Source organism: Rutilus rutilus, assembly GCF_951802725.1.
Source record: "Rutilus rutilus genome assembly, chromosome: 1".
In the NCBI taxonomy this organism is placed as follows: domain Eukaryota; kingdom Metazoa; phylum Chordata; class Actinopteri; order Cypriniformes; family Leuciscidae; genus Rutilus; species Rutilus rutilus.
In genome coordinates, this window is record NC_140209.1 from 1,870,769 (window position 1) to 1,891,629 (window position 20,861).

The 20,861-nt window shown below is 44.6% G+C and overlaps 1 protein-coding gene across 3 annotated transcripts in view; it reads left to right on the forward strand.

Moving 5' to 3' along the window:
* The window catches only part of LOC311301636 (uncharacterized protein), a 170,530-nt gene that overhangs the window by 111,910 nt on the left and 37,759 nt on the right, over positions 1 to 20,861 (forward strand). For 2 of the 3 annotated variants that reach the window (XM_084426913.1, XM_084426912.1), the window contains exons 6-7: positions 23 to 102; positions 214 to 707. The exons of the other annotated variant lie outside the window; for it this stretch is intronic. In XM_084426913.1, coding sequence (XP_084283039.1) covers positions 23 to 69 — 47 coding nt within the window. In that variant the 3' untranslated portion in view covers positions 70 to 102; positions 214 to 707. Of the gene's footprint in view, positions 1 to 22; positions 103 to 213; positions 708 to 20,861 lie in introns of those variants that run through there. 3 annotated transcript variants of the gene reach the window in all.

Genomic DNA, 20,861 nt, shown 5'->3' on the forward strand with positions numbered 1-20,861 from the left:
CTTCCTCTCATGTTTCCTGCAGTGATTGTGATTATTGTTGAGATCGCCGTTTTGCTGCTCCTACTGTGATTCTTCTTCAGATCATCTGTGCAAGAAGAGCTGGTGAGTTTTGAGCCGCACACAATCTGATGATTCACACTCATCTGATCTGGAACAATCTGCAATCATGATAAAAACACATACGAGAGGTCAGTCAATGCTTTTATTTTGCAGGGAGGAAGGACTCGAAGCACCCAGAGGAAATAGAGATGCCCACAATATTAGAATAAAATACTGATGAGTTTAGAGCCAATCTGCAGCAATATTTACAATAGCAAAAACTTACAGAGGATTGTTCATTGTTTTATTTTCTTCTTCTCAAAAAACAGAGAAAAAACTCTGAGCACTTATAGTCACATAATCAAGTTTAGATTAAAATGTGTTTTTTTACATATAAAAAGCCAGATTTATTTTCATTTATATGGATTTTATGGATATATTTGCCTACAGTGTTGAAAGTCATTCTCTTGCGCTTCATATGTAAACTGCTTTAAATATAATATTAATACAGTAATGGACAGACTCAGACTGTATAATCTCTCTCTGTTCTGTGTGATGGAGCTGATTTGAGGATTCTTGGATCTTGTCTGTTCATTCCTGTTTTTAGCAGCTTTTTTCATTTTGAATGATTGCTATAATTTTCTTAATAAACCTCTGCAGTTGTGTTTAATAAGTCTCCTTTCCTGAGATGTTTGTTAGGAATATGTTAATTCCCCTTCATGAGCTGGTAATGTATCTGTAAGTCCACTGAAGCGAGTTGTAGTTGAGAAGCCGCTTCAATAACCGAGAGCTAGATATTGGGTCTTAAACACCTCACGACACCCTGAAGGACCCACTGAGAGGTCAGACTTGAAGCACTGTTCCTGAGATGCTCTTCTTGGTGGTTAACTGTAAGCAGCAGACAGATCCAGCAAGAGGAGAACTGAGGATTCGGAGGCTCCTCTTGCCAGTCTCAGAGCTTCAATAACCGAGAGCAGGGCCGTCTCAGTTTAGTGGCGCTTCTGAAGCCAGACTGGTTGTTGTCCAGGAGGATGTTCTGTGTGAGAAATGTAGATAGTTGGTGGAAAACGACTCGTTCAAGTGTTTTAGCAAAGTGGTCCAGAAGTTCAGAGAGGCGGAAGTTAAATCAGTGGTGCTTGAGAAATACATCCCAGATCTTCCAGAGCATTTGTAGTGTTGATAAAGGAGTCTGGATCTGATATATTTCTCAAGGCTGGAGAGAGTAAAGCAGAACGTTATAATCCATGTGTAGAAACTCCCTGAAGACAGTTAATATCTGCTTTACAGACGCTCATGTGCAAATGCAGGTTTATTTTACCAAGCTGATGCTAATAATTACTTTACAATACTTTTAAAATCTGTTTTATAATTCAGGAGTCATGGATAGTGGAAACCTTTTCAGTAACTAACCAATTTTATCACTAAAAATTGCAAGAGTTTACTTCTAGAGTTTAATGGCATGCAGGAAACTGCTAAAATAAAGAAGTGAAACTAACAGTAATGCTAAGAATAGCCTGTAAGGGTGGATTTCCTGCAGGGGTTCAGTCTGCAAGACAGCCGAATGACTAAAGAATCATTGTCAGCAAGATGGTAGAAAACTGCGTGTTACTGTCTAAAACTTTAAATGAAATACATTTAGAAATATTTCTCCTATGTATTCTCTAGTTATTTCATCTGAACAATGAAAACAATGTTAGAGTCCGTTAGGATAAAATCAAATGTTTACAATTTATTATGTCAGGTAAATGTATCATGCCAATTTCATAATCAGTTCAAAGATAATCAATATAAAAAATCAAATGCTCTGGAATAAAGAGAAGAGATGCGAACCCGACATTAGGAAATACATGATGCTGAGAGTTGGGCTGATCTGAGGTACAGAATTGTGCTGATCCTCGAGTTGCATTCCATTATATAGACAGAACCTCTTTCACATGGAAACATCTGCTAACAATGGTAATTTACATTCAGAGGTTACACCTTTTGGGGTGTGAGACCATTTGTCTAGAGACCACCTTCCTTTGTGTGCCAGTTATCTCTAAACTCTTAAAAACCTTATTACCTTTTGTTTTACTTACCGTATTTTCCGGACTATAAGTCACACTTTTTTTCATAGTTTGGCTGGTCCTGCGACTTATAGTCAGGTGCGACTTATATCAAAATGAATTCATACTGACTGACATGAACCAAGAGAAAACATTACCGTCTACAGCCGCGAGAGTACAGATGCTGCTCCTTTAGCCTACCCCTGAAAACATTAACTGAAAAACTGTTACCTGAAACATTGACCTAAAGACAACTGAGAAAGACTGAACACAAACAAAATGCCCCCAAAAAGAAAAAAAATCTCTTGTTTTCGGTGCTGATGCGGTGGTGACGCGTTCATGTAACATGTGAGGGTGGCGCTGCCAATAAAGCACCTAAAAGCTGTCACAAAGAACCGGCAAAAGAATCGTTGTGGCGGAGGAATTAGCGGATAACATGCAGGCCCGCGTTTCAACTCTGGAAAACCAAATCGTGTCGCTTACCTTACTTGCTGATGATCTGGAGAACAGAGGACGGCGCAAAAATATACGTATTGTTGGCTTACCAGAAGGGGCAGAGGGCTCTAATGTGGTGACTTTCCTTCAAAAATGGATTCCGGAGTTTCTTCAGCTGCAGACCGAGGGAGGCTATGTCAAGATCGAAAGGGCTCATCGCACCCTAGCACCCAGGCCAGGAGTCAAGGAGAGACCACGACTGCTGGTGGTGCGTATGCATCATTTCAGAGACAGACAGAGGATTCTCGGGTGTGGTGCGTGGCGCCAAAGCATTGACATGAATGTGTTTCTTTCTCCTTTTTTCTGTTTTGCATCTGGTATATTTTCTTTCTTTTGCTGGACGCACCGTCGACGATGTGATTACGCAAGTTTACCTCTTGAGTGGGTTTTTTGTTTTTGTGATCTAAAATCTTTTTTATACCGTGCTGGAATAAAGCCTTTAAGCCAATAAGCCAATATTTAAAGCCAATAAAGGAATATAAGCCTTTTTTATCCCGTGCTGTTCGGAAAGTGTTGTTTTTTTTTGGGTAAAGAGTTCCCTTTATGAGTAGGGAAAGCGCCTCTTCCGTTCTTATTTATTTATTTATTTATTTTTATTAAATTGTTCTATTCAATGTTCTATTGCCCAGAAATGTTTGTACTTCTTCCTTTTGTACAATGCAAAACAAAAAAACGTACTCGGTTACTAACGTAACCTCTGTTCTCTCTAGAGAGGGAACGAGTATTGCGTAAGCTAGCTTACGCTGCGGGAAAGTCTCCTTTCTCGAGATACTGAAGCCAAAAATTATCCTTAATTTTTTAAATCTTGTCAACGCAGTGCGGCAGCCTGCAGACCTAGGGCAGGCGAATCGCGTGCCCATTGGCTGCTCTGCGGCAACTGCAGCAGCCTATGGCTGAGCCTTGCGCGTGACGTCACGTCCAATGAGCGCGCTTGGCGCGCTTAATGCGCCACAGCCTGTCATTAGGGGTGTGGCTTAGCGTATATAAGCAAGGTACAGAGGCTGCTTCGCTGGTTTCTGTCGCATGAAGCGAAATGAGCTCGTGGCGAGAGCACGGCGGGTTACGCAATACTCGTTCCCTCTCTAGAGAGAACAGAGGTTACGTTAGTAACCGAGTACGTTCTCTTACGAGAGGTTCTCTCGTATTGCGTAACCTAGCTTACGCTGCGGGAACACCTTTGTCAACGCCGTGCGCGCGCCCAGCATCCTGAATGAATCCCATGGAGAGCCCAGGGAACGCGAAGCGGAGCTGGGCGGCCAAGATACCACAGTACACAAGCACATATTATGGGGCAGGGAGCGGCACAGCCGGTCCAACTGACACTTCCCACATAGTGCAGCTCAACCAGTAGAGCTAAATCAACAACATAGCCCGCGCACAGACAGTGGGCTGGCTTACGCGAGACTTAGACTGATAACACTTTGGCCTGCAAGGCGGGAACTTCCAGGTTGTAAAACCTAACAAATGTGGAGGGGGAGGCCCAGCCTGCCGCTGCACAAATGTCATGAATGGGAATCCCACTGGACCACGCCCACGATGAGGCCATGCCTCTGGTGGAGTGCGCTCGAATGCCCAAAGGGCACTGCAGGTTTTTAGATGCGTAAGCAGCTGCGATAGCGTCAACTATCCATCTGGATAGGGTGTGTTTCGAGGCGGCGAGACCCTTGGTGCGCCCACCAAACGAAACAAAGAGCTGCTCTGAACGCCTGAAGGCGGCGGAGCGCGAAATATAGCTTCTCAGCGCCCTAACTGGGCAGAGGAGATTACTATCTGTCTCGCAGCCAGCATTCGGCAGGGCTGAAAGGGAAATGACCTGCGCTCTGAAGGGAGTGCCCAAAATTTTGGGGACGTACCCATGCCTCGGTCTGAGAATAACTTTGGAGTCATTGGGTCCGAACTCGAGGCACGCAGCGTTAGTGGATAACGCGTGAAGGTCTCCCACACGTTTTACTGAAGACAGTGCTATCAGAAAAACGGTTTTGAGCGTGAGGTATTTCATATCCACAGTTTCTAAGGGTTCAAAGGGATGTGCTTTCAGTGCGTCTAAGACCAGTGAAAGATCCCACATAGGAACCGAAGGGGGTCGCGGGGGGTTCATCCTTCTCGCTCCTCTAAGGAAGCGGATGACGAACTCGTTCCTTCCTAATGCGCGGCCCGGCTCTGAGATAGAGAGCGCTGAAATGGCCGCAACATAGACTTTGAGCGTGGAGGGGGACCTGCCCGCGTCCAGTAGCTCTTGAAGGAAGCACAATACTTGCGAGACCCCACATGTCTGTGGATTGAGCCCTCTGGCAGTGCACCATTTGTTAAACACCGACCATTTGGACGTGTAGAGCCGCCTCGTGGAGGGGGCTCTAGATTGTATGATCGTGTTCATCACCCCTTCTGGTAGATCAGCATGTAATTGTTGAGGCTCCACGCATGCAGAGACCAGCGCTCTGGGTGGGGATGCCAAATCGAGCCGCGGGCTTGAGAGAGAAGGTCTCTCCGCACCGGAATCGGCCAAGGGGCTGAGTCTGCCAATTGTATGAGTTCCGGGAACCAAGCTTGGTTCTCCCAGAACGGGGCTATGAGGAGCACTGTGTGGCGCGCTTTCCTGACTCTCTCGATGACCTGAGGCAGCAGAGAGACCGGGGGAAAAGCATATAGCGGGCCGCTGGGCCATGTCTGGGCCAGCGCGTCCTCGCTCTTTGAAAAGAATACTGGGCAGTGTGCGTTGTCTTTTGACGCAAAGAGGTCGACTTCCGCTCTGCCAAAGCGGCGCCACAGCGACTGGACTGTTTGGGGGTGTAGAGACCACTCCCCAGGGGGAACGTTGTCCCTGGACAGTCTGTCGGGGCCCTCGTTCAGATGGCCAGGCACATGCGATGCTCTCAGAGAGCGCAGAGAGTGCTGAGCCCATACGAGGAGGCGTTCCGTCAGGGCGCAGAGCTTCTTTGATCTGACACCGCCCTGGTGGTTCACATAGGCCACTACTGATGTGTTGTCCGTGCGGACTAGAACATGGTGACCATGGAGAAATGGGAGGAAGTGCATGAGCGCTTTCTCGACCGCGAGCATCTCTAGACAGTTTATGTGTAGGAGATTCTCCTGGTCTGACCAGCGGCCACAGACCGGTCTGCCTTCGAAGAGCACTCCCCAACCTAGGTTGGACGCGTCTGTTGAGACAACTTTCCGGTGTGAAATCACTCCCATAGTCACTCCAGTGTGATACCATTCGGCTGCTAGCCAGGGCTGCAGGGCTGAGACACAGACCTGAGTCACTCTGATTAGCGAGCCGCCGGTCGCCCAGGCTCGATGGGATACGTGCGCTCTCAGCCAGCGTTGAAGCGGGCGCATGCGCAGTAAACCCAGCTGAAGCACTGCTGCAGCTGAGGCCATATGCCCCAGGATGCGCTGAAATGCTTTCAGGGGAACCCGATTGCCTTCTTTGAAAGATGCAGCGAGGCGCTGGATGCGGCGCGCGCGCTGCTCCGACAATCTGGCTGTCATCGCCACCGAGTCCAGTTCTATTCCGAGAAAGGAAATTGACTGACGGGGCGAGAGCGAGCTCTTGGTCCAATTGACCGCTAGACCCAGGCTTTCCAGATGGCTGAGAAGCGCTGTTCTGTGAGACACAAGTTCTGTCTCTGACTGCGCTATAACGAGCCAGTCGTCCAGATAGTTCAGAATTCGCATTCCCTGACTCCTCAGGGGAGCGAGAGCCGTGTCCATGCATTTCGTGAATGTACGGGGTGCTAAAGACAGGCCGAACGGCAGGACTGTGTATTGATAAGCTCGACCGTCGAAGGCGAATCTCAAGAATGGCCTGTGACGGGGGGTTATCTGGATCTGGAAATACGCGTCTTTCAGATCGAGAGAGATAAACCAGTCTCCTGGGCGGATCTGCGCAAGGATCTGTCTGGTTGTAATCATCTTGAACGGCCGTCTCATGAGAGCCTTGTTCAGATGTCTCAGATCTAAAATAGGTCTTAATGCTCCGTCCTTCTTGGGAACGAGGAAGTAACGGCTGTAAAAGCCTGACTCGCTCAAGGAAGGATGAACCTGTTCTATGGCCCCTTTTCGCAGCAGCTTCGCTATTTCTGCTTGAAGCAGATGCGCTGTTTCCAAACTCACTTTCGTTTCCGTCTGCGCTAGAAAGCGCGGAGGGCGACGAGCAAATTGGAGCGAATAGCCGTGTCTTATGGTGTTGAGCACCCATTCTGACGCGCCCTGAATAGCCTCCCATGCTTTTGCATGCATGGCTAGGGGTCGAATGGTCTCTGGGTTCAGATCGCCGCGTTGCGCGGGATGGGGAACCTGTATCAGAGAGGATGGGGCGGCGCGCGCGCCGCCGATGCTCGGACACGAGGGCAGAAGAACAGGGCTGGCCGACTGTGCAGATTTTAGTAGCTCGATCTCGGACGATGGAGCGTGAACTGCTGTCAAATATCCCAGGCGCGAGAGCGGCGTGGGGATTATGGTGTCTGAAAGTGGGTGCGCGTGCTCGTGAGCTGACGCGGGATTTGCACTTATGACACGGCCAGTGTTTGGGAGCTTTATGAGGTTTGCAACCTGTCTGGCAGAGCGGGTAGTGGGCAGGTGTGAGCACAAAGCTGTGGGCACATTTTCTACACTTAATGCTCGAGCGGAATGTTTCCGCTTTAAGAGATAGCGCTCTGGACGCGTTGCCATGGGAACCTTGTCTGTGTGAGGCAGTGAGCACACGGGAGTGGGCACTTTTTCTACACTTAATGTCCCTGCGGCTTGAGCCGTAGCAACTTGAGGTAACTGAGTGACAGAGCGAGCAGCGAGTAGGTGTGAGCACGGAAGTGTGGGCACATTTACTACATTTAGTACTCGAGCGGTGTGTGGCCGCTTTATGAGAGAGCGCTCTGAGCGCGTTACCATAGGGATTGTACTTGTATGAAGCAGTGAGCACATGGGTGTGGGCACATTTTCTACACTTAAAGCACTTATACTCTTTTTGAGATTTATCTGGGTCGCCGTGAAAACGGCGTTTGTGTGCAGGCGAGCGAGTGCTATTACTGGCTCGTTGGCTGCGGTGTGAGCTGCTGCAGTAGCCTGAACATAGGGGACTGACAGAGCTGTGCGTTTTGATGGCGGTCCGGCCGTAGCGGGACTCAACCATCTTTTCCTCCTTGCGGATGCTAGGAGGACTTCGCGGGCTCGGGCTTCAACGCGATCTTGGGCCGCGGGCCCCGGGGGGGCGGCGGTCTGTGACGGCTGGTCGAGCGCGACCTAGGGCGGCTGCCCTGGCGTCGCTGCGAAGCGCTGGGAGGCCGGGAAGAGCGCTGATTAGAGCTGCGCACAGGAGGCTGAGTTTGAGGGCGGCCTGTGGCTGGGCTCGATCGGCGGGGCAGGAAGAGGTTCATCGCCTGCGACGCCTTCTGTACTTCAGAGAAACGATCCACAATTCCGCTGACCGCAGGGCCAAAGAGGCCGGTGGGCGAGAGTGGTGCATTCAGAAATACGGCGCGCTCTGACTCACTCATATCCGCGAGCGTCAACCATAGATGTCTGTCGATGACGGTGAGCGCGGCCATGGATCTGCCGATGGCTTGTGCAGCGGTCTTGGTAGCGCGGAGCGCAAGATCCGTAGCGCTGCGCAGATCCGTTAAGGCAGATTGATCCGAGCCCTTCTCGTCCAGTTCACGGAGGAGGTCGGCTTGAAGGATCTGCAGAATGTCCATTGAGTGCAGGGCGGAAGCAGCCTGGCCGGAGGCGGCGAAAGCGCGGCCGGCGAGAGCTGAGGTGGTCCTGCAGGCTTTAGACGGCAGGGCAGACTTTGAGCGCCATCTAGCAGACGGCGGGCAAAGGTGCGTTGCCACAGCTTCCTCAACGGCGGGGATACCGTTATAGCCGTTCTCGGCGGCCCCGTCCACTTGGGAGAGAGCCGAGGAGACTGGCGAGCGGAGTCTGGCGGAGAACGGCGCGTTCCAGGATTTTGAGAGCTCAGCGTGGAGCTCAGGCAGGAAGGGTGCTGACCTAGAGGCAGGCGCAGGGCGGCGGCTAGGTAGAAAGCATCCGTCAAGGCGATTGGGCGCCGGCTCCTTGGGTGGGGACCAATCCAGTCCCATTCTCTCGACCGCTTGAGTGAGGAGGCGGAGAAGCTCCGCGTCGACACTAGCGCGGGATCTGGCAGACTCCAAAGTCGAGGGGGCGGAGCGGTGAGAGCCCGACCACTCCTCGCTGTCAGACGTGAGCAGAGAGCAGCTGTCAGCGGCATCATCTGCATCATCCCCCAGAACGACGGCAGTGCGGTCAGAGGCCGGCCGCTGCGCGTCGGTGAAGGGTGGGGGGGAAGGAGAGAGCGAGGCTTGCGGGAGAGGTTCCGGCGAGCACTCAGCTGTAGCGTCCAGTTCCGGCGGCCTTTGAGAGCGACGTTTCTTTTTACGTGGCCCGGAAGAAGTGGCCGGAGAAGGCGGAGGTTCTTCAAATTTAGCGAGTCGAGCCCGTAGGGTCGACATCGGTAATTCCTCACACTGTTCGCAGCCGCCCTCGGAGAGAGCGCGGGCTGCGTGGTCGAAGCCCAGGCAGAGAGCGCACACCACGTGGCGGTCTCCGTCGCTGAGCGCGGCTCTGCACGAGCCACAGGATGAGCGAGGCATTTGCAACAACGCCTCGCGCTCTTTTAGATGCAAGTGTGTCGCGGCGGACACACAAAACACACAACACAGAGCAAGAAAGGATATGTATGCCGGATGGCGCAGCAGGCAGGGAAGGCTGAAGGCGGCGAAGCGGCCGGCGTCCTCAGGCTGAAATCCTCGGCGTGCTGGTCGCTTGATTCGACGGCGGCTTCCTCAGAGATGCGAAGCGAAGAGCTTCGCTGAAGAGACAGAAATCAGCGAAGCAGCCTCTGTACCTTGCTTATATACGCTAAGCCACACCCCTAATGACGGGCTGTGACGCATTAAGCGCGCCAAGCGCGCTCATTGGACGTGACGTCACGCGCAAGGCTCAGCCATAGGCTGCTGCAGTTGCCGCAGAGCAGCCAATGGACACGCGATTCGCCTGCCCTAGGTCTGCAGGCTGCCGCACTGCGTTGACAAGATTTAAAAAATTAAGGATAATTTTTGGCTTCAGTATCTCGAGAAAGGAGACTTTCCCGCAGCGTAAGCTAGCTTACGCAATACAAGAGAACCTCTCGTAGGAGAACTAAATTATGCAAAAATTTTAGTGCAGGAGATCTATTTATTTTATTTATTATTATCTTTTTTTTTTATGCTTTTTCATTATATTAAAATAAATGTATAGATGGTTATTAATAATTTAATTGATCTGGCCCTGTTGCAGGAGACACATTTGGATGACAAGCAACATGCCAGTCTCAGACATAGATGGATTGGTCAAATTCATTTTTCTTCCTTTACAACGAGTAGTAGGGGGGTAGCTATCATTGTTAATAGAAATCTACCCCTTAAGATTATAAATAGCACTAAGGATAAACGAGGCTGTTACGTTATTGTTAGAGGGCTACTGTATGTAGAGGAGATAACTTTTTTAAATATATACTGCCCACCAAACTGATCACAAAGGCTTTTTCAGATTTGCTAGATACTGCTTCTGGTACTGTAATTGTAGGGGGAGATTTTAATTGTTTGTTGAATCCTTTACTGGATAGACTACCTCCAAAAAATTGCCCTCCATCCAATCAATCCAAAACATTATCTGCTTTATGCGAGGAATTAGGTTTTTCTGATGTTTGGCGTATACTTAACCCTTTGCAAACAGATTTTACCTTCTACTCTCCTCCCCATAAATGTTATTCAAGGATTGACTATTTTTTTGTCCCAAGTGTTATCCTGCAATATATCTCCCATTGTTTCATAAGCAATACTGTGGTTTCCGATCATGCCATGGTTATATTAGTTATATCTTATTCCAGTACTAAAAAACGGAAGCAAGTAGAGAAACAGGAACGCTTAGAACAAGAAGTCAAAAGAGCAACTGAAGATCATGTGAATGGTGCGTCTCCTGCCAATCTGGAGAAGCTGGTGTAATACGCGCTTCTTTGGATTCTTTGTTATTGCAACAGGCCAACACTAAAATACTGTTTTCAAAGCAAAGACTGTATGAGCATGGCAATAAGCCTAACAAGTATCTATCTTATTTACTGAAGGAGAGATCTGGCCCACAGTTTATCACCTCTATTATGGATTCTTCTGGAAAGCAGTCATTTGATTGTGGTGTTATAAATGATACGTTTAAGCAGTTTTATTATGACTTATATCGAACTGAATATTTCCCTCAACAATATAACGCTATGGAAAATTTCTTTGATCACTTAACACTCCCTAGTATATCTGATGATCAGAGAATGGTTTTGAATGCCCCCATTTCAAGGGAAGAAGCCTTAATGGCTTTACATAGTTTACAGTCTGGCAAATCCCCAGGTCCAGACGGTCTGGTGTGTGAAGTATATAAAGAATTCGAGCAAATATTAATAGAGCCCCTGTTGGCTATGTATGATCACTCATTTATGACAAACAGGCTTCCTCAATCACTTAGAGAGGCCAACATTTCCCATATTTAAAAAAAAGGAAAAGATCCGGATATCTGTGGGTCATATAGACCGATCTCCATGCTAAACGTAGATTTAAAGTTACTCTCCAAAATCCTTGCACTTCGGCTGGAGAAAATACTTCCTTCTATCATTGATGAAGACCAAACGGGTTTCATCAAGGGTAGAAGTTCGAGTAATAATATTAGATGGCTTCTAAATGTTATCGAGCTCTCTTAAAAATGTAACAGTGACACCCTTATTTTATCCTTAGACGCGGAGAAGTCCTTCGACCGTGTGGAGTGGCCTTATTTATTTTATAGTTTGCAAAGGTTTGGCCTCGGTGATCATTTTATAAGATGGGTGCGTTTACTATATTCTGCTCCACTCGCAGCTGTTGTCACTAACGGTCATAGGTCTGACAACTTTCCTTTGCTCCGGGGCACTAGACGAGGCTGCCCCCTCTCCCCATTGCTCTTCGCTATAGCAATAGAGCCATTGGCACAGGCGGTTAGGGAGGGGTCGGCTGTGTCCGGTGTCTCGGGTGGTCTTGGGCAGCACAAGATCTCCCTCTATGCGGATGATATCTTGCTCTTTTTTTCAGACATTGAATCATCTGTGCCTGCTTTAGTAGATATTGGCTGATTGGCTTCATCACTGTCTCCTCTCCACCAGTAAGCTGGTGTGTGGTGGGCGTTCTGGCGCAATATGGCTGCCGTCGCATCATCCAGGTGGATGCTGCACATTGGTGGTGGCTGAGGAGATTGCCCCTTCTATGTAAAGCGCTTTGAGTGCCTAGAAAAGCGCTATATAAATGTAACGAATTATTATTTATTAATTATTATTATTATTATATTGTTAATTCATTTGGGAAAATTGACCGGAGTTCTCCTTTAAATGTAGGGTGGAAGTGGGGGACCATTTTCATTGTTTTTGGGACTGTTCTGTAATTAGAATTTATTGGTCAAAAGTGGTTCAGTATATGAGTCAAATGTTTGGATTAGTGTTACAGCTGGACCCATTGTTTTAGATTTTAGGTCTTCCAAATAGACATTTGCCAATCAGATTCGCTAGACGTTTATTTGACATCCTAGCCTTTGCTGCTAGGAAAAATATATTGTTATCCTGGATCAGCGATAAACCTCCCTCTTTAAAAGGATGGCATAAGTTATTAGAGAAATGATTCCATTAGAATATCTAACATGCGTTACACATTTATCAACTGAAGATTTCCATCAGACATGGACCCCATACCTTGATTGTATTGATGATTCTTTAAGTAATATTTTGAGGTTTGATATAATGCTCCTGTCACTTTTTTTCTTTTCTTTTTTACTTTCTTTATTTACTAATTATCATTATTATTATTTGTACTGTAATTGCCGGGCTTTGTTGTTGTTGTTTTGTTTTGTTTTCTAATTTTTTTTTTTTTTTTTTTTTTTCAGGGTGGTAATGGTTGTAATGTTGATAAAAAAAAAATAAAAAAATAAAAAAAATCATAAGACCAGTATTGATTCAGTAGTCTTTATTGCTGCTGAAGGGAATGGAAATATATATAAATACATGTGATTATTATAGGTAATCATAACTGTGAAACAAATACTTACCCAGGCCCCAGGTTTAACATAGCAGGTATCATTACTGGGGTTACATACATAAGTACATATACACAAATACACAAACCATAGAAACCCAAAATAAGGAGAAAGAACTAATATTAAGACTGACTATGGATAATAAGGGACTAAATACTAAAGTAAACTGAGAACTCCAGAATAAGCAGAGAAAACTAAGGGGGGAAATATACTAAACAATAGCTAGGATACTCTGGAACAGCGGGAAGAAGAAAACACCACTAAAATAGACAGATTAGATCTAGGTGTAACTTTAAAGGCAGGTATACACTGTGCGATGTCTGTGCGATTTCAGCAAGGTACCTACTCACACTGAACGAGTAGATCGCATGCGATGTAAAGCCAAAACTCAGGATTTATGTGCTCACACAATACGGTCCGAACGTCGAGCTGCGACTTCACTGCTCACACTATACGTGTGAAATATGCGTGGGTTGCACCTATAGACGATATCATGTATCCAGAGATATTGTCAAAACAAGCATCAGCTATCAATATCAAGATGGCTTAGCATTTCCAATTTATGTATTAAATTATTATTAGTATTATTGTATTATTATTATTATTATTATTAGGGAAGGCCTAGGCTACTTTATTATTAAATTGATAGGCTATTATAATTAATTTGCCACGCAATAATTTCATTTTTCATTTTGATATAAGTCATAATAAAACTGCTTAAACGTATCATTTATAACACCACAATCAAATGATTGCTTTCCAGAAGAATCCATAATAGAGGTGATAAACTGTGGGCCAGATTTCTCCTTCAGTAAATAAGATAGATACTTGTTAGGCTTATTGCCATGCTCATACAGTCTTTGCTTTGAAAACAGTATTTTAGTGTTGGCCTGTTGCAATAACAAAGAATCCAAAGAAGCGCGTATTACACCAGCTTCTCCAGACTGGCAGGAGACGCACCATTCACATGATCTTCAGTTGCTCTTTTGAGTTCTTGTTCTAAGCGTTCCTGTTTCTCTACTTGCTTCTGTTTTTTAGTACTGGAATAAGATATAACTAATATAACCATGGCATGATCGGAAACCACAGTATTGCTTATGAAACAATGGGAGATATATTGCAGGATTACACTTGGGACAAAAAAATAGTCAATCCTTGAATAACATTTATGGGGAGGAGAGTAGAAGGTAAAATCTGTTTGCAAAGGGTTAAGTATACGCCAAACATCAGAAAAACCTAATTCCTCACATAAATATATATGTTTGTATGTATAATACACAGATAATGTTTTGGATTGATTGGATGGAGGGCAATTTTTTGGAGGTAGTCTATCCAGTAAAGGATTCAACAAACAATTAAAATCTCCCCCTACAATTACAGTACCAGAAGCAGTATCTAGAAAATCTGAAAAAGCCTTTGTGATCAGTTTGGTGGGCAGTATATATTTAAAAAAGTTATCTCCTCTCCATACAGTAGCCCTCTAACAATAACGTAACAGCCTCGTTTATCCTTAGTGCTATTTATAATCTTAAGGGGTAGATTTCTATTAACAATGATAGCTACCCCCCTACTACTCGTTGTAAAGGAAGAAAAATTAATTTGACCAATCCATCTATGTCTGAGACTGGCATGTTGCTTGTCATCCAAATGTGTCTCCTGCAACAGGGCCAGATCAATTAAATTATTAATAACCATCTATACATTTATTTTAATATAATGAAAAAGCATAAAAAATAAAATGATAATAATAAATAAAATAAATAGATCTCCTGCACTAAAATTTTTGCATAATTTAGTTTTTTTATTTTGCATTGTACAAAAGGAAGAAGTACAAACATTTCCGGGCAATAGAACATTGAATAGAACATTGAATAGAACAATTGAATAAAAATAAATAAATAAATAAGAAAGGAAGAGGCGCTTTCCCTACTCATAAAGGGAACTCTTTACCCCCAAAAAAAACAACACTTTCCGAACAGCACGGAATAAAAATCTTTCAATCACAAAAACAAAAAACCCACTCAAGAGGTAAACTTGCGTAATCACATCGTCCGCACCGTCCAGCAAAAGAAAGAAAATATACCAGATGCAAAACAGAAAAAAGGAGCAAGAAACGCATTCATGTCAATGCTTCGGCGTCACGCACCACACCGAAAGATTCCTTCACCCACCACAGGCCTATCCCGAGGGTGAACTGACAGCAACCACGGCTCGATCAAGATGAACAGTCTCCGCTATAAATTCCGAGACCGCTGCCGGCATGGCGAAGATCTTGGTGGTATTCCCTATCGTTACTCGCAGCTTAGCTGGATATAACATTGCATAGTGGGCTCCGATCTCCTGCAAGCGGCGTTTGACCGAGTCAAATTCCTTACGCTTTCAGATCACCAAAGCGGAGAAATCTTGAAAGAAGGAGATTTTATTGTTCTCAAACCGCAGGTTGTCATGCGTGGTGGACAACTTTCTACTTGCATCAAGAATCCTCTGTCTGTCTCCGAAATGATGCATACGCACCACCAGCGGTCGTGGTCTCTCCTTGACTCCTGGCCTGGGTGCTAGGGTGCGATGAGCCCTTTCGATCTTGACATAGCCTCCCTCGGTCTGCAGCTGAAGAAACTCCGGAATCCATTCCATCCGGAGGAACTCCGGGTTTTCCGGTCATCTGGAGCGCTATCTGGTTCACCTTCTCTTCGATGAATGTGATCCAGCTCGTCGCTCGTGCTAATCACCACACGAGCGCATGGAGTGAACGTGCTGAGTAAAATCCATGGCGAATATTGCTAATACTTGCTAAATAAAGTTCTTATTAGCAAAATACTAATGACCGATTCAGTCGGTTTACATACGGGATTATCGTGTGAAAATCCTATTATTTAACCTCTACAATCTTCTCTTTTCTCCGACTCGTGTTCCCTTTTTTCTTCTCTCTTAGCCACGCCCCTCCTTTTTTCCATTTGCGTGATACGTGAGTACGTAATAAGACATTAAACATTAAATAATATTATATATAAATATATAACTATATACATACACATGACAACACTGTAGAGGCACAGAATAAATAAAATACACACATTATAATGTAAAAAGTGTCAACTACTGTTACCAACCTCGGTGTTAAGCTGGACCCACAACTGACCTTTGCAAATCATATCAAACATCTTTACAAAACCTGCTTTTTTCATATCAAAAACATTTCTAAACTCCGCCCCTTCCTCACTTTTTCTGACGCAGAAAAACTGGTCCACGCCTTAATTTCATCCAGGCTGGATTACTGTAACAGCCTGCTTATCGGTATACCAAATAAACATCTTCAGAAACTTCAATTCATTCAGAACTGTGCTGCCCGAACTCTTATGAAAACCCGCAAATATGAACACATCACCACCATTCTTCAGAATCTTCACTGGCTCGTCATAACCTCAAGAATTCAATACAAGATTGCCCTCATCACCCACCTCTGCCTCTATAACAACGCCCCACAATACCTCAAAGATCTCCTTACCCCTCACTCTTCCACCCGTAACCTCCGGTCTCAAAGCACAAACCGCCTCCATCAGCCACGCTCAAAACTTCGCACCATGGGAGACCGAGCCTTTTGCACTGCTGCCCCTCGCATCTGGAACTCCCTCCCTGAACATCTGCGAGAACCCCAGTCTGTGGACTCTCTTAAAAAAGAGCTTAAAACTTTCTTGTTCAGGCAGGCGTTTTCAAGCTGTCCTTAGGCTTTACTAATTTTGCCCTGCTATATTTTAGTAGTTTTCTGCCTATATATTTTAGCACTAGTTATTTTATTTTGTTTTTGATTTTAATAAGTTTAATATGGTCTCTGTAGCACTTTGAGATTATTTTATGAAAAGTGTTTTATAAATAAAATTTATTAGTATTATTATTAAATAAACATATTACTTTCAAACAGTAATTTAGTGTGTCTTTAGGCTCACCGGGCTACATGTAGATGCACGAATGGAAGTTATTTAGGCCTATATTTACTATTTTAATATTTTAGTCCATAGTACTGCAATAACTTTTAAATAATACATTGAATGTTTTTGACTAGGGGTTGAGTGTATTGGCATTGCATTGAGTGTGTATGTGGGTATGGGAATTGGAGGTGAGTTCATAAGATCACTTAGAAAGTTCATAAGATCACTTAGAAAGTGTAAGTAAACGATTAAACTATTTAAATGTACATTCATTCGTCTTAAATATTTCTATGTTCTGTATCACTGTGTTGTCTTACAACACAGTGTTACTGTGTTTTCTGTTTAGAAGATAACTGTAAAATCTCCTTTGTAAAAGCTTTACAAGGCATAACTAGTCCTCACTTTAGATGAGCTCACAAAAAAAGTGAACTGACCACAACTAAATGCTTTATAACTGTCACCGGTGCAGGCTGGGGCGGACTCGGATGACCAGCCGCCCCTGACTCCAGGCACCACCGTGAGGAGCCGACACCACAGGCACGCGACAGACGGACAAAGGAGGAGGCAAGTAATTTAGTTCACAAGTAACAATCTTTATTGAATAACAATCGACTTGAGAAAGGAATAAGCAACTCTTTTCTTCTAAGGCTATTTGACCGGAGTAGCCGCTGGATCGATTCTTCACGGTCTTCGGGACACAATAGTGCAATAGTGACTCTAAAAGCTTGCTTCACCGCGTTGCTGCACATCTGCAGGACTCAGACGGTAAGTAACAGGTAATGTATGCTTCTCAGTATCAGATACGTCGTCGGGCACAATGGTAGGACAGTGACTCTAAAAGCTTACTTCACAGCATTGCTGCACATTTGCAGGTCTCAGACGGTAAGTAACAGGTAATGTTTCTTCGCCCAACAGCAGATTCTCTTATCAGGACATGAAAGGGAAATTGTGACTTTAAAACTCACTTCACAGCGTTGCTGCACATCTGCAGGTCTCAGACGGTAGATAACAGGTGATGTTTCTTCGTCCAACAGCAGATTCTCTTATCAGGACATGAAAGGGAAATTGTGACTTTAAAACTCACTTCACAGCGTTGCTGCACATCTGCAGGGCTCAGACGGTAAGTAACAGGTAATGTTTCTTCTCTCAACCGCAGATCCTCTTGCCAGGACACGAAAGGAGAATTGTGACTTTAAAACTCACTTCACAGCGTTGCTGCACATCTGCAGGTCTCGGACGGTAAGTAACAGGTAATGTTTCTTCGCCCAACAGCAGATTCTCTTATCAGGACGTGAGAGGGGAATTATGGCTTTAAAACTCACTTCACAGCGTTGCTGCACATCTGCAGGACTCAGACGGTAGGTAACAGGTAAGGTTTCTTCAAGACTTGTAATTTCAGAGAGAGAGAGAGTTAACAGGAGCCTTCAATGAGGGATTACTTCACGACAATACTCAGTGGAAGAGAGGATAATACAAAGCATTACTTCAACAGTTCAGTTATATCGTTCTGGAATTTAGATGGAGACCAGTAGATCATCTCACAAGAATGAAAGCAGGCGTTGGGAGACTCTTCTCAGCATAGCACACAGCACTCGTGTTCACTACAAATCCACAGCATTAATTCAGCGTGCATCGGGTAAGGCAAACAACTGCAAATCACTCACACACAGTAGGGCTGATCAGAAACCTCGCTTCATCCATGCATTTCAATGGGAACGTTCCACTCTCAATTCCTCTCCAGTCTTTCTGAAACAGATATCCTCCTCAACAGTAAATTTCACATTCCCAGTCTTTTCTTCCAGCTCTACATTTGATTCAACGATGTAATTGATTCACTTATCTTTCTCTCTTCCTCTTCCAGCGCAGATCCAAGCAGCAGTTCAATCCAGTAATATTCCACAAGCAGCTCTAACGACAGACTCCAATGGCAGTTCTTCACTTACCTGAGTTTCCAGGATTACAACGTCCAAAGTGAGCACTCAAACAGGAGATCTTCTACCCCACAGCATGACGACAGAGACCCAGCCGAACAACTGGTCAACTGAACACCGACCAGCAACTGCACCACAAGCAACCATCTTCACCGACTGAATCCAACTCGATTCCACTCCATACCACCCAATACCAAGACTGGATACCACGCATTCGACGACTCCCGGATACAACCTCTCTTCTCTCCTGAACGGCTCCTTTATCCTCCTCTTGTGAAGCGAACAGCCTGTACAAACGCCGCTCCTCTCTCTCTCTCACACCTGCCGTGCATCAGCGGTAATCAGGTCGGGCAATGCCTCTGCTACACCCGGAACCGGAGTGAGGCGTTACACCAAAATAATCCCCTCGGGGAACATAGAAAAAAAAAAGGTTCCGCTTTTCCATGCATTTTGTCACCCGTGACATAACTACCTGAACTAACCATTAATTATTGACACACTAAGTAACTATTACTATATGTCTGAATAATAAGATGTATGAATGTACATTTTAAATAGTTGATTTATGTAACCCAGGTCATTAAACTCAGGTCACTAATATTAATAATTAGTATTATTTTATTTATATCGCTATAAAACTAATAGTAAGAAAAGAACATGAAGTAATTTTTATTTTATTTTATTATAAAAAGAAAAGGTTCCTGAACTGATTCCTACGGTGGCCGAGAGGTGCAAAACAAATCACAATTACAAAAACAAAATAACAATTCAGAAAACAAAATAACAATTCAGAAAACACAACGACAATTTAGAATACAAAATAACAATTCAGAAAACACAACGACAATTCAGAAAACACAACGACATTTCAGAAAACACAACGACATTTCAGAAAACACAACGACAATTCAGAAAACACAACGACAATTCAGAAAAAAACGGTATATTTTGAGAATGACGTAGCCTACTTATCGCTGAATGGACGAGATACCTGTCAATCAAGAAATTTGTGATCAACTTTGTTTTGCTATGCGAAAATAGAACACATTAAACTTTACTTTGAAGAAGGACATTCATGTGCCGTGATTGTGGACATGCTGGCGACATACCACATAATATTTACTATATTAATAGTGTGTCATGAGTTTAGTATGCCTGAGCACATGGTTAGCATGAGTGTTTCGCGATTAGCGCGATAGCCCGCTATTCATAACTGGTCATTATGTCGATGTTATTTGAGTGTATGAGAGTACATGATGTTGTTTCAGTCTTATTTTGTTTGTAAAAAGCATGAGATTAGAGTGTTACTACAGCTGCCACACGTCATTTTGGGGCTAGCTAGAGCATGAGAACTGCACAGAGACCGTGTTAAATAGCTTGTTGATCATATTTTTCCTTCTAGTGTGATGGAATGTTTAAAGTCACTTATGTGTACAACGGTCATTACTGTAAAAAAAAGTGATATACATGTTGAGAATGTATGTTTTGAGCTTTTGTTATGCATATTCTCTTATGCTTCATTCTGAGTAAATACACCAACAAAGAAGCCATCACTGCAATGCTCTCTTTTATTTCATTTTTCGACATACCACGACATTAAAAGCTGCGTCGACCAGGGCAGTTGTTCGGCTACCGGACAATGTGGTTAGTACTTCTGCAGAAGTTGCGTGTTAAACGTGATGACATATGCGGCTGCTGCAAGAACTCGACCCACCAGGGACAGAACAAGGACACGTCGTAGATTCGTTAGGCGTACCTATCACTCCATGGGACCGAACTTTGCTCCATGGCACGTTGATGGGTACGATTTGTTTCTACCGGTACTTCCAGACAGTATCGCTTGATTCCGGTTCTGGCTTGATTGACAGGTATCTCGTCCATTCAGCGATAAGTACGTCATTGTCAAAATATACCTACCTTTTCCGTTTTTTTTCTGAATTGTCGTTGTGTTTTCTGAAATGTCGTTGTGTTTTCTGAAATGTCGTGTTTTCTGAATTGTCGTTGTGTTTTCTGAATTGTTATTTTGTTTTCTGAATTGTTATTTTGTTTTTGTAATTGTGATTTGTTTTGCACCTCTCGGCTACCGTAGATTCCTGATTGGTGAGGTGAAAGGTTAGCCCCGCCCCCTGTTGGAGAGTTCCAGAAGATCGCGCACAAGCAGAAATGTAGAGAGATTGCGAACGACACGAGAGTGAGAGCAGATGCGATTGAGTGATTTGAGGGAGAACAAACTGTTTAATAATCCAGCAATAGATTATTAACAAGTTGAGAAGTAGATTTATGAGGTATTAATTCTTTAAAAAGCCCACGCTTTGAGAAGAGTGCGA